This window comes from Myotis yumanensis, unplaced genomic scaffold (assembly GCF_028538775.1).
Source record: "Myotis yumanensis isolate MYYU_CA2020_CCGP unplaced genomic scaffold, mMyoYum1.0.hap1 SCAF_16, whole genome shotgun sequence".
In the NCBI taxonomy this organism is placed as follows: Eukaryota; Metazoa; Chordata; class Mammalia; order Chiroptera; family Vespertilionidae; genus Myotis; species Myotis yumanensis.
Window position 1 is genome coordinate 49,006,247 of NW_027223767.1, and position 27,585 is coordinate 49,033,831.

The following is a 27,585-nucleotide window of genomic DNA, read 5'->3' on the forward strand; positions in this document are numbered from 1 at the left end:
TGTTTCATGACAGGTGGGAATCGTATGCAATTCAAATCTCCGAGTCCATAAATAAAGTCTTATTGGAACCCAGCCAGCTCGCTCGCCGACGCTGACATACGGACTTAGCCGCTCTAGAACCGCTGGCTGAAATGTTTCTAAAGGCCGTGCGGTGCGCGAAGCCTGATCGTCACTACCTGCCAGCCCTCGGTGTAAGATCAGCAGATGCCCTTTGTCACAGAGCCGGCTCTGATGACAGGGTGGAGAGGGAAGTGGAGTCGGTCAAGGACAGGGGGGCGCAGGCCAGGCTGGTCTTTTCCAGGAACCAGGGGAGAGAGGACGGGGCAGAGCAAGTCAAGTGCCGCCACGTCTGAGACTGAGCCTGACCCGGCTCCCACAGAGCGGTCCTCGCGGAGAACCCTGCTCCGGCCTCAGACCGACTTCAATCCCAGCTGCCCACTCACTCCGCACGGGACCTGAGAAAGGGCTGGGCCTCGCTGAGCCTCGGGCACTCCATCTGTGTAATGGGCACAGTAAGGGCAGCGCCTTGCAGAAAATACAAGTTCAGGCGGTTCTGTGCTCATGCTTTGGTTCCGATGCACTGAATATATTTGGAGGGCAACGTGAGCCCAACTTCAGTTTTGCGTTGGCTTGTGGGTGATTTTGTCTGCAAGAAACAGGAGGCAAACGTGGAGAGCCACACTCAGCTGGACGGAGCCGCAGCTCCACACAACCCCCTTCCCCTAAGTATCCTCCGCGTCCTGAGTGTGCTATGAGCTCACCTGTGCACGCCTGGCCCGGCATCTGTCCTTCCAATTTCCGACTTTCCTCCTTCCACCATCACGACTCACACGCTGCCACCCTCCTCGCCCACTTCCTCAAGCAAATTCCAGGCCTTCCCTGAGGCAAAGCGCCCTATTTTGCATGTATTTCTGCATTCCTGGACCACTGGCGATGTGCAGAACCGCGCGATCATCTTTAGTAAGAGTCTCTGATGAAGTTTTTGACTGTTGCTCGCTCACCCCATTTCCCCCATTAGCCTTGTGGTTTTTATGACCCGATTTTGCACGGTGGGGTGATTTTTACAAACGCTTATACCGCATATTATAGCAGAAAGGACTATGAAGTGCTTAGCGCGGTGTCTGACACCCGGTTCGCCCTCGAGAAAGGCGACCTCGCGCGATTACTGTTATTACTGATCATTCGGTTCAGACTGGACGGCCCACAACACGTCAGGCGGTGTGTTCGGCACTGGGCGTCAGCAGCGCTAATAATGCCAACAGTAACAGCAAGGCCGTGGGCCCCGTGGTACCGTGTACCATCAGGTGGAAATGTCACTGCCGCCGCCACGCCCCGCTGAGAGACACACCGTCCCCATTCCACTCCCGCCCACTCGCTTCCTGCTGCTCCCCCACACAACGGAGAAGAGTTCAAACCCAGCCCCTCGGCATCTCCGAGTCGCAGGGAACAGAAGGGAACGAAGACTTGCTCATCTGGGAACAGGGACGACCTTGTCACGGCCCCTTTAAGGACCACAAAGGATAATGGCTAATTCATCCTAAGGAGGGGGCGTGTGGATATGAATAGGAAGCATCTATTGGGGGGAGGGGGTGCACCAGGTGGCAGTGTGGGTGGCGGTGTGAACCCCGCCACGCTCTGTCCAGCCGGCCCGAGCGTTCTGCCCGGCTGAGTCCTGCTCTCTGGTCTCCACGGGGCTCTTCATCTCCCCAGGCCAGATGTGGGGGGATTACTGAATGTTCATAAGGCAGAGGATGCAGGCGTCTCCCTGGGGCTCCCCCAGCTTGCCGGGGCAGGTCAGGCCCAGGGAAGCTGGGAAGAGGCCTCCCTGGCCGTCTCGCAGCACCTGCTGTTGGCAGCTGGGGTAGAGTGGGGGTGCGTGGTCAGACGCCATGCCCTTCCCTGGGCAGACCTGACTCAAGGTCAGGGCTGATGCTCTTTCTTGCTCCCGGTGTCACTGCATCCCTCCTGTCGGAGTCCTAGGCCCCGCTGCCCAGGCCAGGGAGGCGTGTGCCCCCGAGCCCTCCCCTAGATCCCGGCCCTGGGCTGTATCTCCCTTTGGGAGAGGCTTGGCCATCCTTCCACCAGGGCCAGAGACACCCGCCAACAACGACTGAGGTCCAGCGCTGTGCTCGGGGCTTGAGGGCAAATGTGACATGACCCCACTCCCCCCTCGAGAAACATACGAACTGTATAGCAAAACTGTAGCAATTCCACCCCAGCCGGCAGGGCTCAGTGGTTGAGCATCGACCTATGAACCAGGAGGTCATGGTTAGATTCCCAGTCAGGGCACATGCCAGGTTGTGGGCTCGATCCCCAGTGTGGGGCATGCAGAAGGCAGCCGATCCATGATTCTCTCTCATCATTGATGTTTCTATCTCTGTCTCCCTCTCCCTTCCTCTCTGAAATATATGTTACACACACACACACACACACACACACACACACACGTTAGCAATTTCACGAGCCGTAAAACTGTCCCCCCTCACCCTGAAATCTATGTCCATTTCCATATGCATATCTAGGGCCAAGGAGGAGTGGCTAACTTTAATTTGACCCAAAAGGATATGAAGGCAAAAAGAACAAAACATCTTACACAGATTTCATTGAAAAGACTGTAACACCCAAAGGGTAAAAGGGATGGCGAGTTTTACACAGCGTGAACCCAGCTTTATGAAAACCCGTCACGCTGCCCTGGCTTTTGTCATGTCACAGCAGAGCTGGCAGAACTGCCCCCTGGAGCGCCCCCCACTACCGGGTGCCAGGGCCTGAGGTCCCACGCGGGCACAGAACGTCCCTGCTTGGTTCATTCCTGTCTTCCTTTCCCAGTGCCTGCACCTCTCTCAGTGGCTGACACTTGCCTCACACACAGCGGGGCTCAGCAGGCCGGGCAGGCGGGCCGCTTGCAGAGCTGGTAAGCACCCCACTAAGCACAGTGCCAAGAGTCCTCGAGTCACATCACCCTGCTGCCTTCTGCCTAAGCAGCTCTGAGCTCAGGGCAGGGGCGGGGTGGGGGTGGGGTGGGTGCAGGTGGAGAAGGTGGGTTCATGACTGTCTGTATTTTACTTGCTGTGTGACCTTGAGCAAGTTGCCTATGCTCTCTGTGCCTCCATTTCCTCATCTATAAAATAGGGCTAATAATAATAGTAATAATAGTAATAATAATAATAATATATCGGCCAGGCACTGATTTAAGCACGCTACACTTAATAATGCAGTTATTCCTCATTAACTACTCTGTGAGGTCAGAATCAATTTTATCCGAATTTGGCAGGTGAAAAATATGAGGATGCTAAGGCACAGAGAGGTCCAGTAACTTGCCCAAGATCACACAGCCAGCAGGTGGCAGAGCCGCAAGAGCCTGCCTCCAGGTTTGGTGCTGTTCACCACGACACTGTAGACCCTCCCTGCAGGCACATTGGACGATGGAATGAGATTATCCCTGTAAAGGGCTTGGGCCCGGGCCGGGCATGAGGCGCAAGGTCAGCACTTCCCGAGAGCCAGCTGCCACTGGGTGACTGGTGTTATTATTGCTCACTTTGTCATCTGTCCTGGGAGGACGGACTGCTGCCCTCAGCCCCTCGATCAGCCCCTGATGCCAGGCCCAGTGCCCACTCAGGTAGGACAAGCCTTGGCCAGCAGGCCAGTCCTGGAGCAGAGCCCGAGCTGTGGCTGCCATGGCATCCGGGGTCCGGAGCTGTGACAGCGGCCGCCCTGAGCTCCAGGGCCCGGAGCCAATCCCCGCTCTGCCTTCTGCACATCTGCTGGCCCCGGGCAGCTGGCCCCAGACACGACTCCACCTGCCCGACCTTCCTGGCCTTCATCCAGCGAGACTCAGCTCCAGCCTCTGCCCATTCTCTTCGGGTTTCAAAGTCACCCTTGGAGTTGACTTCGGAGGAGGCCCTTGGTGGGGGCCCCACAACAGAACTGTGTTAACGAGGCCCTGGGGACCCACCGGCGAGCCGCCATCTGGCAAAGGTGATCTGGGCGGCTGTCAGGCTGGGATGTGAGGAGCGTGCCCCTAATATTTTATAGCGACTCCAATCAGGATGTGGAGTCTACTGCCCACTAAATCTGGCTGGCCTCGGGATGTGCTTTCACTGATAGAAGAGGGTGGAACATTCTGGAAGCTTCTACCTTCACCCTCTCAGATCCCTGCCCCGAGAACATCATCCACAGATGACAAGCAGGAGGGACCCTCGGAGCAATAAGAAATCATTGTTGTTTAAGCCACTACAGTTTGGGTGGTTTTCTGGGCAGCAGTAGCTCACTGAGCAGAGGCTGTGGCAGGGGCCAGGCTGGGCCGGCTCCTTGGGGCGGGGCCCCACTCTGTACGTGCCTAGGGGTTCAGGGTCAAGGAGCAGCTGCAGTGGCTGGAGCTTCTGGACGTGCTGCGGGCTGACTTCCGGGGTCGGTGCCCCGTCTCTTTGGGGGAGATTGTCTTTCTCGGTTACCATTCCTCGTTCTGCAGGACCAATGGCCTCTCCCTTCCCCAAGCCCTCTGTGAGCCCCCACCTGTGAGTCCCCACCTGCCCCGCAGGCACTGAGCTGAGAACCCCCAGCCCGCAGGGGCTGCCAGTGGGAGCTGCAACCTCTGCTCCCAGCCCCACCACCTCCTCCAAGCCCACTGCCGGGGGCTCTGTGCCCCAGGGCCTTGGGCAGCCGGCTGGGAGCCAGCCTCTCCTTGGCTGGGTGGAGATTCAGTCACAGACACCCTGGCACACAGTGAGTCAGAGAGCAGAAAAGGAGGCCTCGGCAGAGACGCCTCTGGGGGGCAAAGACACAGGGAGAGGCCCCCTGAACCTCCCGCATTGAGAAGTCCCATGAATGGGCCAGAGAGGGGCTCTGAGGAGTGGGGGTTATGGGGGAGAGGAGTCAGGCACTAAAGCAGCGCCCCCGGAAGCAGGGGTCATTACCGACTCCCCAGGCGGCTCTCTATCTAAACCATTTGCCTGCCTGGGCCCATCACTGAGTCAAGGTCTAATTAGTTTCTGTGTCCTGGCTGGGAGCCAAGAGGGGGCGGGGGCGCAGGAAGATCTGGGGAGGGAGGGGGGAGAAAAGAAGAGGGGTCCCCAGGCCGCATTTCCATATATTGGATCAACCCAGATAATAAACATATGTGCCTCCGATGGGGACCACCTCTCCCTGCCTCCCCCAGGACCTGGGCCCCGCCTGCCCAGCCGCCCTACGCCCCTCCCTGTCAATTCCAGGTGATGGATGATCAAACCCTTGCTAATTTGCATGTGAAGTTTCTTGTGGTGGAAATGAATGCCTCAGTTCATCAGAGAAGGGCTTTCCCCAAGAGCCTTTCTTTTTTTAAATTTATTTTTACTGATTTCAGAGAGGAAGGGAGAGGGAGAAAGAGAGAGAGAAACATCAACAATGAGAGGGGGCCTGGGTTTCAATTTCAATTCTGACACTAAACGCAGGCCCCACCTTGGAGGAAAGTCATTTTCTCTCAGGGCCACAGTGTCCCCAGGCGCCAGCGGAGCCAGCTGTAGCTGGGTGTGTGCTCCCCAGACCTCGCTGCCCTTAGCTCGGGTCCTGACCAGGGGGCACCGCCATCCATCTCCGGCTTCCCCGGGAGGAGGGGGCCCTCTCCCTCCTCAAGCCAGGACCCATGGATGAGAGTGTGAGGAAACAGGTTGCTATGGAAACGAAGGCAGCCAATGTGTCAGCGATGTTTGCTTCTCTTCCCCGTGCTGTCCCCGTACATTTTGAGCGTATTTGTCTTCATTGACATAATTATTGCAGCGCCAACCGGAGGCCCAGGGAGCCAGCTGTGCCCTCACTGCTCACCACCTGCCCCTCGGGTCCGGGAGGAACCTGTCCTAAGTCCGGGGAGGCCGCCACCGCAGGCCGGGGGGCCAGGCCAGGCCCAAGGGCCTCAAGGCCGTGTTAGGAGGCATCCTCGGGCACTGGTGGGGACCAGTCAGAGCCGCCACAGGAACCGGGGTCCGTGTTCTCCCCCAGTGGCCTCGCCCTCCGGCTGCTTTTGGCAGGACTGCCCGGAGGAGGCGGTGCCTTACTTCCCCCCGGGAGCTGGAGCCTTCCTTCCGCTCACGCTCAGGGGGTGCAGGGACCAGGCCCCAGTCCCCCCAGCCTCCGTCTTCCTTTGTGCAATGATGGTGTCACACTGCGTGCTCATCCTCCACCCAGGACCCCCTGGAGCAGCGAGGAAGCCACTCCGGGCAACTCAGTGAACTCTGTGCAACCATCGACTGGATTGTCACGAAAAGTCAAAGGGGGCAGGAGAGATCCCCAGAAGGGGCCCTGACCCAGCCAGACCCCTGATTCCCACACGGCCAGCCGCCTGCACGCAGAGGGCCAGCTCTGGCGTGGGAGCCCTGGTGCCTCGCTCTAGGAAACTGGCTTTCAGTGGGGCGATGGGGGCCCCCCAGGGCACATCTGGCAAGGCCTGGAGACATTTTTGGTTGTCACATCTGGGGGAGGGGGCGACTGGCATGTAGTGGGTGGAGGCCAGGTTGCGGCTCAGCAGCCTGCAGGGCACAGGGCGGTCCCTGCACCCGAGCATGATCCTGCCCCAATGTGCCTGGCGCCCAGGTTTCGAAACCCTGTTCTCCTCACTGTGCTCCCCACGGCAGCCCAGGGCGTGGTCCGAGGGTCCCTCAGGCTCCGCCATCCCCTCCTGCAGACACGGCGCGGCGGGGCGGGCAGGTCAGCCCTCCTCCTTCGAATCCTCCGCCTGCCTGGGGGCCCCTCTCCTCCCCCAGCTCCCCCATCTCTCCCGGAGGATTCGCACATTTCTAGACTCGTTAACTTTTAATTACTACCTTCCCTTTGCCTGCGTATGCTGGCTCCACGCCACGTACATCTCTATTAAAATTCAATTTATGCCCATCACAACCAATTCCGGTACCTCAGCTCTCACCGCAGCCTTCCACTTCCACACAAGACGTCAAAGCCTGAGGCCGAACTGGAGTAACCCTCCTGAGAGGCTGGGAGCCGGGCCGGTGGGACCTGGCTTCGCGGAGGAAGAGGAGCCCGCACCTCCCTGGAGGGTGGGAATGAGCCCGTGGCCAGAGAGACCGCGGTCAGCAGAGCCTGCCCGCTGGGAGGAGGGGGGAGGGGGGCTCCCACCCACCTTCCAAGTTATAGAGACTCCATGACCAGACACCCTGCTGCATACTTGGTGTCATGTGACACTCGACCCCTGGAGGCAGCTACTAGTTCTATTATTCCCATTTAATAGACTTGCCAATGGAGGCGGGGGCTCATTAATTTGCCTAAAGGCTTACAGTGATTCAGGGCAGGCCTGGGATTCATTTTGGGGGGATCTTGGTGCTGAATCTTGGAGGATCAGGTAGCAAAGGGGTGTAAGGACAGTGCGGGTAGAGGCAGAGGTGAGCAAAGGCAAGATGGTATCCAATAGCTAAGAGCATCGCTCAGCCCACGAGCGAAGGGGGTCGGTGAGAGAGGAGGCTGGAATGAGGGGTGGTGGGACCAGGTTATGGGGGTCTTGAGCTCCCTTGACCGAGATCCTCTAAGGACTGCCCACCACCTGCGGCTGCAGCCCAGAATGTTCTCCCTGGCATTTGCCGTCCTCCCTGTCGTTCTTGTGCCATCTCCCCGGCTTCCTGGGCGTCCCTGGGTGCCAGCTGGCCCCTCGCGTCTGCTCGTCCCTGCCTCCACTTCTTCACTCCCACCCCACCTGCGAGGGGCCCGTAAGCTCACTGCTTGTGAGCAAATGTCGGCATCTCCTTCGTGGCGGGGAATGCCTGACTCTCGTTGGGTTCTGCGGCTTCAGGCCTTGGATAGGGACTGACACTCAGCTGCGCACTCCTCGCCACCCCGCCGCCGCCCCTGCGGGTTGTTGGTGTACAGGGATGGAGACTGAGAGCCTAGCCCTTGCCGGTTTGGCTCAGTGGATAGAGCGTCGGCCTGCGACTGAAGGGTCCTGGGTTCGACTCCAGTCAAAGGCACATGCCGGGGTGGCGGGCTCCATCCCCAGTAGGGGGTGTGCAGGAGGCAGCCGATCAATGATTCTCTCTCATCTTTGATGTTCCTGTCTCTCTCTCCCTCTCCCTTCCTCCCTGAAATCAATAAAAATACAGTTTTAAAAATAAGTAAAAAAGAGATTGAGAGTAAGTGGAAGTGGCCGGCAGGGGAGTGTCCGTGACCATGAGTCAATGTACGTGAAGCACGCAGAACAGGGCAGGGCCCGTGGTAAGTCTCGCGTGTTAGCTGCAAATCGCTCCCCTCCGCAGCTCTTCAGAAGGCTGGCTGGGCCGTTCCCAGAAGGCCAAGCCCCGGCAGAGCCACGGACCCGGGACAGGACAAGCACAGCAAAAATACAGAGGAGGGGATGGTCCCAGGCTTGGGGTCTGAAAGATCCGGGCTGAACCTGACTCCTGGTATGGCTGTGTGACCTTGTGCAAGTTGCTGGGCCTCTCTGATCTGTGCCTCCCAGCTCGGAGGCAGAGATAATAATAGCACCAGCCTCCCAGGACGGCTGCCGGGAAGAGCTTGGCGGGGTTCCTGGCACTCACGTGGCATGTGCTCCGGTGCTCACTAGGAAGCCAGCCACCTCTGCCTCTGCAGCCTCTGCCGCCCACTCTCACTTCTATTCGCTTGTGAGGGAAGGCCAGGGGATAAGTGAGAGACAAAGCCGCTGGCCCAGGAGTTTCCCTTCATCCTCGCCTCTGAAGAATTTCAAAGGCTGCACCGTCTTTGTCTGTGTCCCCTGCTCTGTGCTGCTCACCAAGACTGTCACACGTCTGGGGCTTTCTTTTCCCAACACTGAGCCCGTGCAGTTCCCCGAGAGACACCTGGGCACCCAGCCTGGGGGCCAGCCACACGCCCGGCCTGGCTTGCCTGGTCTTCCCCTCCACACACCTGCTCTTTCCCACGCCAGACGGGGGCCGCCTGGGGCCCCGGGAGCAGGACTCAGCCTCAGCTGGTCTCACACCCTCGCGTGGGCCCCTCGGAAGTGCCCCAGGCCCCTGGTTTCTGGACTCTTGGGCCAGGAGAGTGACCCGAGTGACAGGGGTGGAGAGAGGACAGAACACACTCGGGTCAGGCAGTCTCTCTGGGACGTGCCAGGCGCCTGTGGATGACCCCGGGCAGGTCCTGGAACTTCTCTGAGCTTCTGGGCCCTTGGTTGCCAAGAGAGAGTAATAAACGCTCACCTCCTGGTGCTGCTGTGAGATGATGTATGAAGATACCTGGCGGCCGGCGACCCTCCATAAACCTCCTTTGGGTGTGCGCCCTGATTATGCGGGGGAGTGCGTGCGCGCGCGCGCGCGCGCGCGCGTGTGTGTGTGTGTGTGTGTGTGTGAGGGGGGGAGGTCTGCCTAGCTGATTGGCTTTCCTAGTTAGTTTTAAGTGTGAGGATAATTATGGGAGAAGGCATTATCGGGGCGGGACAAGATGACCTGGTTGAGGACTTTGCTGTGATGTGGTCACAAGGGCAGGTGGTCACGATCCATCGTCCCTCCCTCTTCCATTGCCGCGGCCTGGCCTGCCCACTCGTGAGCAGGTGGGGTTGTCCCCAGCCTCACAGCCCTGACTGGTGATGTGGATGCATTGAGGCTGAGTCGGTTCAGCGTGGGGTGATGGCCCCTGGAGGGGTGGGGAGGGGATGGGGGGCCGAGGAGGGAGTGTGGGGCGGCAGTTCTGACGCAAGAGTCTCCAGCAGCGACCCGGAGGGCCTGACCCTTATGTGAGTGACCGTCTCACAAAGTCAGGAAGTTACACAAACACACCTACAGGCTTTGCACAGACACATGCTCACAACCATTAAACGCAGGCAAGACTATGAAGGAACTGAGCATACACAAACACACACACACACACACACACACACTCTCTAACAAACACATTAGACCAAATATGTCTGACTGAGTATTGCGTTCAACCTCCCCCCACACCCTACACACACCAGTGGTCCCGGGAGGCTGTGTGCCTGTCCCCCCTGCAGGGAGGGCAGTGGGGCCAATGCCCACACCTTTGGGAGGGTTTCCCCAGGCACCATCCCACCCACCTGGGAAAATAAATCTCTTTTCTTTCAGAATTAACCGTTGTTTTGTACCCAAGTGGTATCCCCAGCAGTGACAGCCCCAAGCTGGAATTTCAAGGCTGGTTTCCAAATGGATAAAGCGTGTCACCAATAAGGGGCAAGAGGAGTTCTATGAAGGGTCCTGGGCTGCAGTCACCGGCACAGGTGTGCAGAGCTCCCGTGACCACCTGGGAGCAGATCCGCTCACCTGCACGTGAGAGCTGGTGGGTCTGTTACCGGATTAGTCCCCACTCTCCTCTAAGCCCGGCATCTTACATAATCCCAACAGGGACCAGCTACTGCATGTCTGTGCGCCGGGGACGGGGCTCTCTCCTAGACCATTTAATCCTCCCTCTAAGCCTCTAAAGCAGGCCTTACTGTGCCTGATTCCCAGGCGAGGAAGCAAAGGCAGGTGGCTAAGTGATCCCGCCAGAGCCACAGACGGGTGAGGGGTGGCAGCGTGACTGCGCTCAGGTGGCCCGCGCTCAGAGCCCATCTACTGCCACCTGCCCCCACGGGTGGCTGAGGACCCACAAGCTCGCCACAGCCACTGGTACTCGGGCGGATGCACAGGATTTCCTTTGTGCAGACGTGTCACACACACACATGCACACACACACACAGCCCTATCTGTTACAGACCCCACTGCGGATAAAGACCTTCGGAGATGGACATGCATGCAAACTTCTTCCTTTGGTGACCGGGTGGGAAACACAGCTAAACTTACGGCAGCCCTTCCTATCTGAGTGTGTTCAGCCATCTTTCTGCCTAAAAACTGGATATGGTCACCTGACCTAACGCCAGGAATGTGAGAGCGATGAGGAAGTCCTCAGCAGCGAGCAGGAGGAGGAGCTGGCCGACCTCCTACGCAAGGGCTTTTCAGGATGAATTTATTTAAAAGCTGAATTGGCCACACGTTGTTGAGCCAACAAGGCAAGGAACAGCAAGAAATCCAATGTGGACACATCCAAAGGAGCCAGCACCCAGCGGGAGGAAGCCCACTGGCCAAGTTTGGGTTACGGTGTGAGCCCAAGTGGATAATGACAGGGCTGGACTAGAACACATCAAGGGGGAACAATGACCCGTGAGCTTACACTGATGCTAAATTGTGAGAAAGCACAGGTCTTTCCTTACAAAAGAATGCCAGCTCCTGGGAGGAAAAGCAATGACAGAAATAGAAAATCTGCTTATCTCAACCGCAGGAAGCGGCCGTAAGAACGGACCCAGGTAAGACGCATCAGTGGATATGGGACCCGGAGAGGAGACGATTCGCACAGTCTTAAGCTGTCCACCAAAGGGGGGAACACGCCTTAATACTTTCACGATGGAGACATCTGGTGGACGTCACCTTGACCAGTTGAAGCAAATCTACCGTCACCAATAATGGGGCAAAATGACACCGGTGCCTTCAAGTATGAACCATGAGAGGACGCATTCTGGCCCAAAAGGTTTATCGTCACAAACCCACACTGAAGGACAAAACCACCTGAACTCTCAATGTCAATACCGTGAAAGAGGATAAAAAAGGAGGAACAGTTCTGGATTTAAGGAGTCCAAAGTCTAAGAGACATGGCAGCTAAGTGCAACGCGGGTTAGATTCTGTAGCAAACAACAACACTAAAAATAACCACAAAGGACATAAGTGGGACAAATGGAGAAATCTGGGCTATGTGTGAGCTAGTAGCACAGTATCAACGTGAAGTCTCTCTGGGGTGAAAATTGTACGGTGGTTCTTCAGAAGAATGGCTTATACCTAGCAATCCTACTTAGGATTAAAGCGACATCATGTCTGCAACTCATTACTTTTTAAAAAATGTTTTTATTGATTTCCTAGAGGAAGGGAGGGGGAGAGATAGAAACATCTATATATATAAAAGGCTAATATGCAAAGTGTCCCCTCAGGAGTTGAACTGGGAGACCGGGAGTTCGATCGCTCGCTAGGATGTGTGCTGACCACCAGGGGGTGGCGTGGAACATGGCGGGCGACCAGTGGCAGCGGCGGGGTGCTGAGGGAGTGAGGGAAGGAGGAGGCAGGGAGGCGGGGAACCTGATTGGCCCTGATTGCAGGCCAGGCCTAGACCCTACCCGTGCATGAATTTCGTGCACCGGGCCTCTAGTCAATGATACAAGAGAATCATCAATCGGCTGCCTCCTGCACATCCTCTACTAGGGATCGAGCCCACAACCCAGGCATGAGCCCTGGCAGGGAATCAAACCCTGGTTTATGGGTCAAAGCTCAATCACTGAGCCACACCAGCCGGGAGCAACTCATTCTTAAACAACTCAGCAAAAAGTACATTCATGTGTGTGTGTGGAGGGAGAAGAGAGAGCGCAGGTGTAAGATCTTAACAGTTGGTGAACGGTAAAATGTATACAGGTATTTATGGTGCTACACTTACAGTTTTCCTAAGATTAAAAAATTTGCAAAATTAAAAGAAGAGAAAGAAAGGAAAAGCACCTGCTGTGAGCCAGGCCCTCCCTGGGGGCAGAGGAGGTGAAGGGGACACAAGTGGCTTCTGTCCCCCCCTCTGCTAACTGCTCTCACCCTCCTTCCCCACCATGGGCTCCAGTGTGGGGCTGCCACACAGTGTCCTATGGCCTGGCGTAGACCCCTGCAGGAGGCCTGGCCATCAGCACTCCTCAGCCAGCCTTCTTGGGGTGAGGAGGCTGGGGACAAGCCTCCCTAGTGCAGGGGTGGGGAACGTCTGGCCCACAGACTGTATAAGGGCCTGTGAAATCATTTGGTCTGGCCCTGCCAAGGCATCAGGGTAATTTCACAGCAGGCTCATTTTTAAGTTGAGAATTCTGTATGGCCCACGAATGCTGTGATAAATATCTAAATGGCCTTGGCAGGAAAAAGGGTCCCACCCTGCCCTAGTGGAAGCTCATTTGTGTCCCCTGAGGAACGCCCACCCAACCAAGCTCCTATATGCCTTCTCCCCCTGCTGAGCTTTCTAGAACTTGGAGAGCACAGTGAGCAGGGAGCTGGCTGAGGGTGCGCCTTAAGGAAGCGATCCTTCTTCAACGAGTGGCAGTGCTGGGTGGTAAAGAGTCCAGCTCAGGGGTTCAGACGACCGCTAGTCAAAGCCCAGCTCACCAGTCTGACCTTGGGGACATTGCTTAAGCTCCCGAAGCCTCGGTGTGCTCATCTGTAGAATGGGGAGCCCGGAACGGCTCGCAGGAGTAAAGGACATGATCACAGAGTGCACATCATAACCTCTGCCATGTAAGTTCTGCCTCGCTGCCAATGATCAGGATTATCATCGGGACCACCCTACTGTCTCCAAAGGAAGCCCATTCCGTGGCTGGGACGTCTGGCCCGTACACTGAGCTGGAATCGGCTTCCCTGTAGTGCCCACCCTCCGGTCCTTACAGTTCCCAGGCACCAAAAGAGTAGCAGGGAACCTGGTAAAGAACCACCTCCCCTCCTAGATCCTGCCTCCAGCTCTCGGCCGGTGGCAGTCAAGGGCGGGCTGGGAGGCTCCAGGCACCACTGACACCCATGGTGTGCCACCTGCGTGCCATTCAGGTATGTCCAACACTCGAGAGGGGGCAGGGGCTCCTCACAGAGGCTGCCACACTGCCCCGTGCTGCCAGACTGTGGCCAGGAGTGCCTCTGGTCCCCAACCAAAGACCCTGGCAGGGGCTGCTCAGAGGGGGTTCCCAAGTCTCCTCGTGGGCACCCTGGAGACCGGAGGCCCCCGGTGGCCAGCAATGGGGGCCTCCTGCTTCCTGGTCCACCTCTCACCACCCAGAGGGGAAGGTGGCCCCCCTGCTCCCTCCTTTCCCAAAGTGGCCACACCCAGGGGCCAGTGCAGGCCAGGGTGGGGGCAGAGGACCCTGGAAGTCACCCCGGGCCCTGGGCTCCCTCTGTGTGAAGAAAAGGAGAGTCCTCCGGAAAGGACAGCTCCTCAAGCAATTAACCCCTCCTCTCATTTGCATTCTTGTCCCCTGCGGCAGATTTGTATCAACATCCCCAGGGCAAGGCAATCTTGTTTCCCCAACAAAACCAATTATACACATCAGGCCGGGGATTATCCGAAAGCCCTAGCGATGGGAGCCAATAGGAGGGGAGGAGAGGAAGACAGAGAGAGGGCCTGAAAAGGCCTGCAGGCCAGCTGGGCTGGGGTAGCTGCCTCCAGGACCCCTTCTACTGTAGCCACAAACCCTCGTCTGAGACCCTGCTCTCTCTCCATCCTCTCCTTCATCCCCACTTGGCAGCGTCCTGGCAGGGGAGGGCAGCCCAGCCCAGGGCTCAGGGTGAGGCCACAAGAAGGGAGTGGAGACAACCTGAAGACCCTGGGCGGGCCACCTCCCTGCCCCCCTCAACAGGTCCCCCAAATAGCTGTGCTCTTATTGACCCAGGCTGCCTCAGGCCGCACCCCTCTATGGAACCCAGGCCCCACCTCCGGTGCCCCAGACAGGTTCTTCTCAGTGGGGAGGAGAGAGAGGGCTCAGCTCACAGCCAGGGCAACAGCCCACTGCTGGCAGAGAGCACCCCTACCCCCACCACCCCCATCACCGCCTCTGCCCACCTACTGCTGCATTGGCCACCCATCCGGGCAGTGCCCTGGCCCACCTCCCAGCAACCCTCTGTGGGCTCAGAAGGGCACGGTCTTCTCACCCCTGGGCAGGGCCATCTTTGGCCCCCAATTCTGACAGCCCAGCCTCCCAGTTGCACTGGATCAGGAGTCCCCGCCCCCAAACTACCCAGGCCCCCAACTTGGCACCCTTTCGGGGCGTGGCAGGCCCCTGGCAGCGGGAGGAAGGGAAGGGAGGTAGGGGCGGGCGCTTGCCTGTACTCCAGGGAGAACTTGGTCAGCTCCCGGCTGTTGTGCAGCCACTTGAACTCCAGGGGCCAGCTGCCCTCGGCCATGCAGGTGAGCACCAGGCGGTTCCCCTCCAGGTGCACCTGTGTCCGCACCGGCTCCGTCTTGAAATAGGGGGCCACGTCATCTGCGGGGGACAGAGAACAAAGCCACGTGATCACTTGCTCACCTTGATTCTGTGGCGCGTTTAGAGCCCTAACACCCCTCGGCGGGAGGAGCAGGTGCAGCCAGGGAACTCGCCCGGCCGATTGTGGCTGGGAAGGACTTGAACTTGGGCCAGCCTGACTTCAGGGGAATCCAGGGCCAGGGTCGGGCCCACCCGGGGGACCCCCTCCACTGCCAGGCTGCTCGATCCTCCCATCGCTGACCCTGCGCCCGCCTGCCCCGACCTCCGCGTTCGTATGCCAGGTCAGCTCCCTGGACACAGGAAGCACTGCTGCCCGGGCTGCGGGTGTGGGCCCGGGGGTTACTATCCCTCTCTGCAGTCACACGCACCTCCCGACCTGACTCGGTCAGCCCGGCCACACATGAGCCCCCCATGGCTCCCCTCAAAGAACACAGTGCACTCTAGGCCCCGAACGCCAGGGGACCACTGAGGCCTCTCTGCTCTCCTGGCCAGTGGGAGGGAGGGGCAGTGACATAGGCAGGGGGTTGACAAAAGGACAGGGAGAGATGGGGGGCGGGGGAGGGCTTCCATGCCCATCACTGAGCCCTTTGGGGATGGGGAGGGGCCGGGGGAGAAGCCAGCATCTGGACCAACAAGGACGAAAGCGCCCGCTAGGTTCTGGGCTGTTCGAGATGCGTTAACGATGCTCATGCACTCCACACGCGACCCCACGACCAGACAGGATCATAACCTCCTTTTATACACGGGTTAGAAACCTGCCCAGGTGCAGACGAGCCAGACCGAGCCCAGCACCTTCCCTGTCACTCTGTGCCCGAGGGCGGGGCACGCTCAGAGCCAGACAGGAAGCTGCTGGCAGGGCGGGCCTTGGGCGTCCCGTCCTCCAGGCCAACGGTGGATGGTCCCAGCACCCACACCCTGCCTGCGCTCCCCTCCCATCAGCTGCCTGGGCGTGGACAAGTACGTATTCACTTTTCTGAGTCTCAGTTTCTCCATCACGAGGCACAAGGAGAGAAACAGGCACCTGGAGGTCGTAAGGATGAAAGGAAATAATAACTGTGAAAATGCTGGAGTAGATGCTCTGCAAATGTTCACTTCTTTCCCCAAAACAAACGTGTGAGTGTCCCTGTCAGGGAGGGGGCTGCCATCCAGCGCCAGCTGGTGCCCCAGGCATGCCCTGGCCTGGAACTGACTCTTCTTGGTGAGCTCAGAGGGTGGAAACCATGAGATGCTTTTTTTTTTTCTTGGCCTAAGAAATGGACTCAAGCAACGGAAGACAGTGGCAGGGAGCAGGTAACTCAAAGGCTGGAGGGAGTAAAGCGACATGCCGCTGGGAGAGGCTGGGCGTGGAGAAGCTGGGCCCCTCCGCATGGCAGGCTGACCCCTGGGAGCATCAGTGGGGCCCGGAGCCCTGGACCCCAAGTCCATCCTCCCACCCTCAGAGTCAACCAGCATCGGCGCCCATGGTCAGCAAGCCCAGGATTTGTGTCAAGGCCTCACTCTGGACTCAAGAGAAACCATCAAGCATGTTTGGGGCCCAGGCTGCTTAGCACCCCCACCCCAAGCTCAAGGCCTCAAGCTTATGAGTGTGTAGCTTGCGAGGGTTTGGGGGAGTCTCCCTGGAGCCCCATCCGTGCTGTGGACCCTCACTGTGGGGGTCACGAGAGGCAGACTGGGAGGACCAAAGGCAGCTGGAGGAGAAAGTGCAGACCTGCCAGAAGGCCGCCTGGACCACGGTCTCCGCGTAACTGCTGATGCTTCAGCCTCGGATTGATTCGACGCTGCTTATGCGCACATCTCTCCGTCACTCCTAACAACAGTCATGTCAGCACATTGCTTTGCAAGCCATTGGAAAGGTGCGTGTACTCAGGGCAGTGGTAGCATCCCCCGGTCCCTGGCTTCTGGGGTCCCAGCCCACCACTGTGGAGAGTCAGACAGGCATGCATTTGCCTAGTAAACACACACACACACACACACGCACGCACGCACGCACGCACATACACGCACACGATTCTCTGCCCGCCTGCCTGCTGTGGAAGCCTCCAGCTCTGCTCTGCTCTCCGTTTAACAAATGGGCACATTCTCACTTCAAAGGCTCATTCATATTCTCCAGCAGCTTTCAAGAGCTCTTGGAATCGCGTTTTTAAAAACCCTCTGTTAGTTCCTGTCATCACTCGTTTGTTTTAAAACAATAACATTCCCAGCCCCAGAGTGATTCAGACCCTTGGATGTGGGGCTGACTCAGACCCAGCACAGTTGGGGTATGTGTGTGTGTGTGTGGGGGGGGGGGGTGTATGTGCTTGCACGCACACAAGCACACCCGCGCTCGGCACCCAGACGCCCTGGCCTCTGTCAACCGCTCGCTGAGCAATTTGCTCCCAGCTCTGCATTTGCCAGTTCGCTCCTCTGGCTCTCCCGGGGGTGCCAGCCCGCAGCCGAATGGCTTTTGCTTGGACGGGTTGATTCCAGCGGCTGCAGAGACGATGAGGCGGGGGAAGAGGGAGAGGAGTGTGGATAGGCCTTCCTGAGACCCTGCGGGGCGCGCAGCATCCCTCATCCCCACGTTATCCTCACAAGGTGGCCTGGGAGGGGCGGAGCCTCCTCTCCCCACCCCCGCAGCATGGATGGGGCTCAAGGGAGACTCCCCCAAACCCTCGCAAGCTACACACTCATAAGCTTGAGGCCTTGGGCTTGGGGTGGGGGTCCTAAGCAGCCTGGGCCCACTTCCCAGCCTACCATGGGAAGTAGCACAGCTTCTCCACTCCCCGCAGGGCCCCCTGCCATCAGGGTGCAGGGACGGGAGGGAGGCCCTGCACAGGAATGAGAGCCCTGGTGGGGAGTCAGGCAGCTGGTTTCCCTTGAGGGGCCCCCCAGCCCCAAAGCAGGAGACGGCAGGGGGACTGGGAGGGTGTGTGCGGCAGGGGAGACACTGACTGTAAGAGCACACGGGTAGGCAGAGCGGTGTGTGTATGTGCGTGTCCACGTGCGTGTCTGTGTGCATCTGTGTGTGCAGGCGGGCGTGTTTGCATCTGTGTGCACCTGTGTGTACCATCTAGCCTTTATTTTGAGGTAAAGAGTGAGGAAGAGATTCAACTTCTCGTCTGCATCTGTGTCTGCTGTATAGCTACATCTGTGTGTATGCCTGTGTGCCTGTATATGTATGCCTGTGTGTATGTTTGGGCATGTGCGTGTGTGTTTACGGGCAGGAACAGATTTCTGCGCCAGGAACGCGCAGGTGGGTAGCGCAGATTGTTGACTTTGGACACGTTTCTTAACCTTTTTGCACCTCAGTTCTCTTAGCTGTAAACTATTGTGCGGAGTAAGCAATGAATAAAGTGCACAGAGAAGTGCCTGGCACCGGTGGCCACTGTTACTGTCGGTCGGATATGCCGACAGACAGACTGCCCCTGAGAGGGGCTCGGGCCCTGTGGGCGGGTCCAGCTCCTCTCGGCCTGAGTCCTGGGCTGTGCAGTGTGACCTGTGCAGGGGCTCACAGCAGCCCTCCTCGCCGCCACCTCGGTGGGAAGGGGTCCCTGAGGACGGAGGAGAATCGTGGGTGGGAAGAATCCACGCTCCACAGCTGTCATTCTCCTCCACGTTTCCTCACTCTGGAAACACACCCAGGATGGACTTTCTTTCAACTAGACCCGTGGTCGGCAAACTGCGGCTCGTGAGCCACATGCGGCTCTTTGGCCCCTTGAATGTGGCTCTTCCTAAGCCTTAGGAGCACCCTAATTAAGTTAATAACAATGTACCTACCTATATAGTTTAAGTTTAAAAAATTGGGTTCTCAAAAGAAATTTCAATCGTTGTACTGTTGATATTTGGCTCTGTTGACTAATGAGTTTGCCGACCACTGCACTAGACAAAGCGATTCTAAAGTTCACGTTGTAAAAAAAAAAAAAAAAGCAAACCCAAAGAAACAGCCAAGAAAACTCTGAAAAAGAATGGTAAGCAGGGGCCCAGTACAGATGCGGAACCACATTCTAAAACTGCAATAATTAAAACAGTGTGTTCGCGTAAATGTAGACGGAGGAAGCAACGGACTGAAAAGTCTAGAAACAGACTCCCGTCCATATGGCATGATTTCCTAGATGAGTGTAGGATTTTAAGTCCTCGGGGGAAAGTTCGATCATTCAACAAATGGCCCTGGAACAGCTAAAGAGCCATTTGGGAGGGGAAAAAAAAACGTTGCATCTCTTCCTCACACTTCACCTCAAAATAAACGCTAGATGGATCAATGTTTTAAACATGAAAAATAAACTCTAAAAGAACTAGAAAAAAAATCACAGGGCCTTAAAAATACATAATCTTGGCAAAGCGAAGGATTCGCCAAGTACTTTCTAAGTACTACACAAACTCCAGAAAGTCGTAAAACAGATTGATGCCTTCAACTACATAAAAATTGTGCATGGGGGGAGGGGGGGGAGACCCATAAACAAAAAGAAGCGACACAATGACAAACTGGGGGAAAATATTTGCAACTTTTATCATGGACAAAGAGCTCGTTTTCCTGGCATGAAAAAATAGGCCCATAAATCAATAAGAAAGAGATAAACACACCAAACAGAAAAATGGGCAAAGGATATGAACAGTTCCCAGAAAGGAATTACAAATAACTCTGAAACGTACAGGGAGGCTGAGCCTCCCGATAAGCCAAAGGCAGACAGAAACCCACCGAAGACACCTGCTTTTCCCACCGCTTTCGCCAGGACCCGAAAGCGTGACAATACCCTGGGCTAACCCGCCTCCTGAGGCCCGGGCGGGCTCCCACACAGCTCGGGGGGACGCTCACTGGGTACCACATCCATAGGGACAATTTGGCAATTGCACCCCTCCCCCAACCCGCCCAGCCTGCAAGGAATTCACCTTCCTCAGAGGCACCCGTGCAAGCATTTCACGGGCGCTCTCCGCTCTGCAGCAGCAGGAGTGAGAAGCCACCCACATGCCCGTCAGGGCGCCGCTGGTTAGAGAAATGGCTGCACCTCCCGACAACAGAATCCTCCAGCGTGGACTCAGGAACCCTTTTTGAGAACCACTGTTAAGTGAAGAAAAGCGAGGTGTAGCACAGGGGGTGTGATCGGCTGCTGCTTGTGCATAAGTGCTCTTTTCTTCAAGCACAAAAATATATTTGCTTGTGGAGCATCGACTTTTTTTCCGGGGGGTTTACGTTACGCTTTAAGGAGAATGGGGTGGCTCAGTGCTGGGGGTGGGGACAGGGCTGGGGTAGCGTTCATGCTACACCTTTTGTAACTTTCATGCTGTGCCCCACAGGCATAAAGGGAACGCTTATGCATCGTCAGAGCGATGCATACATGTGCATACATGTGCATACACGTATGTGAGTGCGCAGGGTGAGCGGTCAGTCACGGGGCAGCCCTGCTGGCGACAGGAAGGGCAGGCCTTCTGGGTGTGTGGGGCACAGGGGTGTGGCGTGGCGGGGCTGGGGGTCTCTGACCACCGGAGCCTGAGCCCCTCTGAAGGAAGAGTGGCTTTGGAGGCAGACGAGAGGCCTCAGTCGGGGCCTCCTTCTCATTTCCCACAACGGTTCAGGGGGTCCCTGCCTGCCTTTCCCTTGATATTCCCAATAAATACCCCATTGTCACTCTCCCCTCTGGCTCTAGGCTAAGTGGCCCCATAGAGAAGCTTATCTCAACATCCACCCTCCCCTCCCTGAGCCCCAGCACAACAATGCCACCTTTCTCTGGAGCCCCCCCCCCCTCCCCCCCCCGCCCCCAACCTCTCCCAGCCAGCCCAGGCCTGGGACTCCTCCCCACCACCACCCTGGAGTGCCAGCCAGGGTGAAGACCTCTGGCCGCCACCTAATTGCCCTAAAGATGTCCACTGCCCTCCAGGGCCGGCTTCCAGGGGCACTAGGCCTGGACAACAGCCCTTCCCAGCTCTGAAGCTCCTCAAAGCCTCTCTCTGTTAGCAGCTTCCTCCTGGCTCACTGTGGCTGCTCAGTCATTGGGACTTGCCTGGATGCATGGGATTTTCCCTTCTCTTCCTCCCCCACCGCCAGGGACTACCACGACCTATCTGGTCACTGCTGGGAAGCCCAGTCCCCCCTGGAGCTGCCCCCTACCCTGGTCCCCCCTGGAACTGACCTCCTCCTACCCTGGTCCCCCTTGGAGCTGCCTCCTACCCCTGTCCCCCCCGGAGCTGGCAGGTGGGGCCCAGGTCAGAGGGAACAGGTCTCAGGGCAGCTTCCAATGCCAGGGCCCCAGAACCGATCCGGGGGTGAGGGTGACGGGTGGGCTGGCTGGGGACGAGTCCTGACCATCAGCTGAACATCCCAGGAGAGACCAGTCCACCTGGGGTGGGGGTTTCCGAGGGATGGGCTCGTGCGCGCAGGACGAGAAGTGCGGGAGGGAAGGAGGACGGGCCGGTGTGATGAGCAGCTGCGGGTGTGAGGGGCCAGCAAAGGGGAGGCTGATCTGGGCCCCGTCCCACGGCCCTGCTCTCCACGGAAGCCTTCAGGAGCCACCCTTTCCCAGGGGTCTGGCTCGAAGGTCCCAGTGGGAGAGAGAAGCGGGGTTTAAATCCCAGTTCTTCTGCCCACTCATGTTTGACCTTGAACAGAGTAACCAATAGCTTCCACCTCCTGCCCCAGAGGCCGCTGGGAGGACCAAGTGAGCTAAGGGATGTCAAGTTCGGAGCTCCGTGCTTGGCACCCACTGGGTGCTGGTCCCGCCATGAGACCTTTGGAGGTGATCGCGTGGGGAAGAGGCGGGGAGACGGGGCAGGGCGTGTGATGACTGGTTTCCTGCATCTCGGAGTCACCCCGTGAGGAGCTCTGTGTCCTGAGTGTCCCAACGCTAAGCCTTCAAGCTCAGCTCCCTCACGGCCACTCCACTCTGGCTCAGGAACAAGTCCTGCCCAACGACGGCCTGTCAGGACTTCAGTGAAGGCTCAGGGCCGGGGTGGAGACAGCAGGAGGCTTTGTGCAGCGTCAGCATTCCTGCCCGTCTCTGTTCCACCTCAGTCCAGGTCGGGGAGGCCTACGCATGGCAGGGGCTTGGGGAGAGAGCCCTGTGGGCCCTGCCCCAGCCCCCACCCTCCAGAGGAAATGCGCTGGGAGCACCCTCGGGCCTGATAAGGACCACAGGACCCAGGGCTGGTCCCCTCTCCCTTCCAGCCCCCGACCTGGCCAAGCCCGCTCCTGCCCCACGGAGCCAGGGCATGGCAGCCCCTCGCCCTTCAGTCCTCAGCGCCTGCTTCCCGCCTCCTCTCTGCTCCCACAAATGAGATGCTAATTTATGCTCCTTCCCTGTCTCCCGGCAGATGCCTGGCCCTGCTCAGCCCGGGTGCTGCCTGCATGCCAAGTGCTTCATTAGCCAAGAAGGAAGGCTCTCGCCCTCCTTAATCTGATCATCGCCAGTGACCTTCAGGAGCCGGGCACCTTCTGACGTCGGGGGGCCTGGGAGGGGGCGGCAATCAATTATGCCGCGGCCTCCGCAGCTGCTGCCGAATGGATTTCTCACTCAGAAAAGCGTGTTCAAAGAGCATCTAAATGGAACAGATCATCAATTTGTTTGAATACACATCTAATCTGATTAGGGGGGCCCAGCCAGCAGGGCAGCCAGCACAACTGAGCCCCGACACGGCCCCGGGGAATGGTGAGTGGGGAGGAGGGGCCCAGCCTAGGGAAGGTGGGATGTGGGACCCAAGCCCACCACCCAGGCTACTCAGCCCATTGTACGTCCAGCCAAAGAGTCACAGAGAGTAGAACGAAGCTGGCAGAGACCACGGGTCTAGGATGATGCCTCCTGGGTTTCTCCTGCCTCAGCTCTGGACGCAGAGTCTGAGGCAAAGAAGATGCTCAGAAATGAATGAACGAGCGGATGAATGAATGGATGACGGTGAGGTCCAATGTGAAAGCTAAGGGGTGACAATAAAGTCCACTCCCGGGCAAGACGGTGGATGCCTGTACTGGGTTGAATGGTGTCCCCTCGCCTGCCATTCATGTCCTTCCTGGAACCGCGGAATGAGACTCTATTGGGAAACAGGGTCACTGTAGATGTAAATCGTTAAGATGAGGTCATCTGGGAGTAGGAGGCCCGTGTGGCTGGTGTCTTTATAGAAGGAGAAGAGACACAGGAACAGAAACACAGCGACGGCCACGTGACAATGGGGGCAGAGACTAGAGTGGTGCATCCACAGGCCAAGGAGCACCCACAAAGGTGGACAAATGACCTTGCTGTTGACCTTGGCCAGGTCGCTTCCCTCTTGGGGGCTGACATTCCCAGGGACTCTCGACGTCCCCTTCCAGCTCTGATGCTGCAAGATCTGAGAGGTGGTGTGGGCTGGGCCCTGGAAGGGGGCCGCCCGGGTTCAAATCCAGCTCAGCTGCCTCGCCAGGCCTGGTCCCACCTGCTGTCCGACATCCTTCCAGGTGATTCTCTAAAGACCCCTCGGCAGGTGAGCTCCTGCATCACTGGGTACCACTACCAGCTTTGGTACCAGAGAAGCACCCGCCTCCCACAAGCCCGGAGATGCTGAGAGAAGGGACGGCCAGGCCCACAGCTGCTTCCAGGAACCCACACTGGGTGTCTCTAACGTCCCCCATGGCCAATGGCGACAGGGTGAGTGGGGTGGAGCCCTGGACACAGAGTCTGAGGCAGAGAAGATGCTCAGAAATGAAGGAACGAACGAATGAATGAATGAATGAATGACGGTGAGGTCCAATGTGAAAGCTATGGGGTGACAGTAAGTCCACTCCCGGGCGAGACTACCTGATGCCTGTACTGGTGGAATGCATCCCTGTTACCCCATTTCCGATTACGCATCCGAGGGAGCCGAGCTGGACAGCGGGCCTGTTCGGGGCTCCCCGCTCGGCCTCATCACCCCCCCAAAGGGGACCTCCCACCCATTGCAGTGGCTTCCCCCGAACCCCCCACCCCCACCCCCTTCCCAGGCACCAGGGCGGGCTGCTCACTCAGCCCGGGAGAAGGAAGAGAAAGCTGTCTGAGAAGGCACAATGCCTTCCAAGCCCCCTGCGTTTTCTCATTTCATGCTCCGACCACCTTGGGGGAGAGTTACTGTGATGACTGCCCTTTGTTTCTCTCTCCTGAAGCTCAGAGGGGAGAGGCGCGGGGTCACCCTGGAGGCAGAGCTGGGTTTCCAACCCGGGGTTGCCTGCCTCTCTGAGAGGCCTCTCTGATCCCCTCTCCGGTCGGCTGTGTTTGGATCACAGGGGAGGCATCCGGGCGGGCCTGGGTGGGAGGGAAAAGCCAAGGCCCCACCTGCCCCGGAGGCCGAGAGATGGAGGCGCCACGAAGAGGAACACGCATTCACGGGCGGGTGACCGGGCGTGCCGGCGCTTTGCGGCGGGTAACAAACACTGCGGAGCAGAAAATTGGAGTTCAATTTGCCGTCCAGCCCGCACAGCGCTCAGCCCATTCCGTCCCCCGCAGGCACCTCTGCGTTTCATCATAAATAATAACACCACGCGGCCGACGGCCCTTTCGGCGGCGACAGGCCCCGAGCCATTTACAAGCTGGTTATACACGGAGGCCCGCACACGCCCGCTGGCTGCACGCGCGGCCCCTCCCCAGCCACTCGCAGGGGAACACGTGCCACCCTCTTTTCCTGTGTCACCCCCCACCCCGGGGGCTGTGCCCAACCTGAAGGGAAACAGGCCCTTGTCCCCGCGGACACCGGGCTCAGCCTGTGCCCGGGCCGCCGTCCTGGCCTTTCCTGGCGTTCGTCCTCAGAGAAGGCCCACCAGGGACAAGCCCTGCTGCCCATTTCTGACCAAGCGCAGGCGCCGGGTCTCTGGCTCCTCCTGTTAGAAAGGCTTCCGGGTCTCTCTCATCGGCAGGTGCCTCTGTCTCCACAGGAACCCGTTTCTCTTCTCCCCGGAGGATGTGGGCACAGTAGTAACCGGGACCCCTTATGTCAACCCCCACTTCACAGGTGAGAGGGGTAGCCACTCGCCTAGGGGCTCCACGTTGGCTGCCCAGCCTGGCAGCGGATACTGGGGGGCCTGAGAGAGGCCGAGACCCAGGGAAATTCATAGCAGGAGCGCTCACCACACGGGCCTCAGTTCCAGGCCTGTGCTCGAGTGTCATTCTGGCCCCACAGCAATGCCGGGGGTGGGGTGGGAACTATTAACGGCCCCCCTGGTACAGAGCAGGTGGGGGGGGGCTAGCGGGGCTGAGTCACTGCCAAGGTCTCATAAGCAGGCTGTGGCCTGGTGGACTTGTGGGTGAGCAGCGAGAGTTCGTTTTCTGGCTTTTCCCACACAATCCACTGTCATCAAAGGCCAACCCGGAGTGTGAGCTCTGAGGATGCCAGAGGGAGGAGGCAGCATGGGTTGTCCCCGGTGCAAAGGCCGGGGGGAGATGTGTGAGGGTGAGCTACAGGCTGTCCTGGCCTCCCCCATCCCAGGCTGCGGCTGCCCCGCTGCCCTCCTGGCCCTGACCCGGCTGCCCCGCTCCGGGGCCGGGTGGCAGGTGGCTTTTCCGGACGGCAGAAGCAGAGGGAGCCCACTGAAAGGGGCTGCGTTTGTTCGTTATCCTTGCACGGGACCAGCAGGGTCTCCCGCCTGCCTCTGCCTTCTGTCGCTTTGCAGACCCGGGGCCCATCTGTTGGGGGTGAAAGGGCCGCCGGGGAGGCGATGGTTTCTGTGCTCTGCTGCTGATTCCTGATCTTATCCACCAGGTCAGTGGCCTCCTCTCCAGTCTGTGGCTCCCCCTTGTTTCTCACTCGCTGCCATGTCCCCCAGATGTAAGTGGGGCTCCCAGCCTCTCCGGAGGAGCCCGGGCCTGGCAGCGGATACTGGGGGGCCACCGAGAGAGACCGAGACCCAGGGAAATTCATAGCAATGAGAGACGGGCCAGGTTTCCTGAGAGCATCTTCACGGGGCTGCAGTTCCCACTGGGACGGGTTCATGCTCCTGGTCCCCAGCCCTCCTGAGTGTGGGGTGAGGGGGGAAACAGCTGCTCAGACAAAGCCCGGGCTGCAGGCCGGCCCCGCCCAGCTCTGCCCCTGACACATGAACGCCCTTAGCCTCTCACAGGCTCCAAGCACCTTGAGGCATCACCTAATCCACCCGTTTGGTTGACAGGTGAGGAAACTGAGGCTGAGGAGTTTAAGGGAGGACTGCAGCCCAGCTTTCCTGATACCAAGGCACCCTGTCCCACTTGCTAGCTCTTGGCCTCATTTTGCCCATCCATAAAATGGGCACAAGGCTTAACAGGTGTCCACCACCCTCTTCCAAGTCTAGCTTCCACCCCAGGCCCTTCCTGGGGTTGCCCAGCTTATGCTACAAAAGCCTCTTCCCCCAAGAGAGCCCCCGCTGTCCTGCTCGATGGGGTGATGTTGGGGTGCCTCAGGGTGTTCTTCCTGGATTCCTGCTACACCCCCTGCTATGGGTTGAAATGGGTCCCCCCAGGAGATCAGAGTCTGAACCCCAGGAAATGTGAGAATACGACCTTGTTGGGAGACGGGTCTCTGCAGACGTGATCACGTTAAGATGAGGCCTGAGAGCTGGCCCTCACCTAGTGTGATGGACACAAGGAGAAGACGGCCATGTGACGACAGAGGCAGAGGCTGGAGTGGTGCGTCTGCGGGCCAGGGGCACCCAGGACTGCGGACCACGCCAGGAACGGGGGAGGGAAGCAAGGGCTCCCCCAGGCCTCTCTAGAGAGCCCGGCTCTGCTGATGCCTTGATTTCGGACTCCTGGACTCCAGGACCGAGACAGGACATTTCTGGTGTTTTCTGATTTTGTTTGTTTTTTTTGACAAATTGTGGTGTTTTTTAAAAAAAATCCTCACCTGAGGGTACGTTTATTGGTTTTAGAGAGAGGAAGGGAGAAAGAGAGAGAAAGAAACATCAATTGGTTGCCTCCCATATGCACCCAACCAGGGGACTGAACCCATAACCTAGGTATGTGCCCTGACTGGAATTGAACCCTCAACCATTTGGCGTACATGATGATGCTCCAACCAACCGAACCACCTGGTCAGGGCTCAGCTTTAGTCACCAGTTGGTGGTATGTGGTTCCGCAGCCCTGGGAAACGCACCGAGCCCCTCACCAAAGCTCCGCGCTCAGGCCAGCCCGCACTGAGCAAAGACCGTTCCTCCTCCACGAAGGGTTCACAGCCGCTCCCCCAGGAGAAGCTAGAACCGCCGCCCCCCCGGGCTCCCTGAGCCACACACACATCTACTGTCGCACCAGTAGCCCCTGTGGGACCCCCCGACTTCTAATGCCCCACGGACTCTAAGCTGTCAGAGGACCCGGGTCACTCCTGGGCACAGCCCTCCCGTCTCCCGCCCGGAGCAGGAGCAAACACTGAACCAAGGCCTGACTTAAAGGATGTCCCTTGTTTCCAGGAGGCTCTGTGACAATCCCTACATGTCCCCGGCCGATCACTTCCCATTTCCCTGTCACTTCCTCACCGCGCCCTCCCTGGCCCCAGGGCGACATGTGCCAGCCTCTATGCAGCCAGCGGGGCCCCAGGCAGCTAATGGGGACTGACAACTTCCCTGAGGCCGGGAGCACAGGGCGGCAGGATTGGCAGGTTGGCAGGAGGCACCGGTGTGACGGATGGCCCTGCAAGGCCATTTCCAATTCATTCCCCAGAAGCCAAGCCTTTCTGGGAAGCAGAGC

General features: G+C 58.3%; 1 protein-coding gene across 1 annotated transcript in view; it reads right to left on the bottom strand.

Moving 5' to 3' along the window:
- SDK2 (sidekick cell adhesion molecule 2) overlaps positions 1–27,585 on the bottom strand; it is a 207,668-nt gene that overhangs the window by 103,728 nt on the left and 76,355 nt on the right. Inside the window, exon 2 of the mRNA XM_070393644.1 lies at positions 14,812–14,971. Coding sequence (XP_070249745.1) covers positions 14,812–14,971 — 160 coding nt within the window. The remainder of the gene's footprint in view (positions 1–14,811; positions 14,972–27,585) is intronic.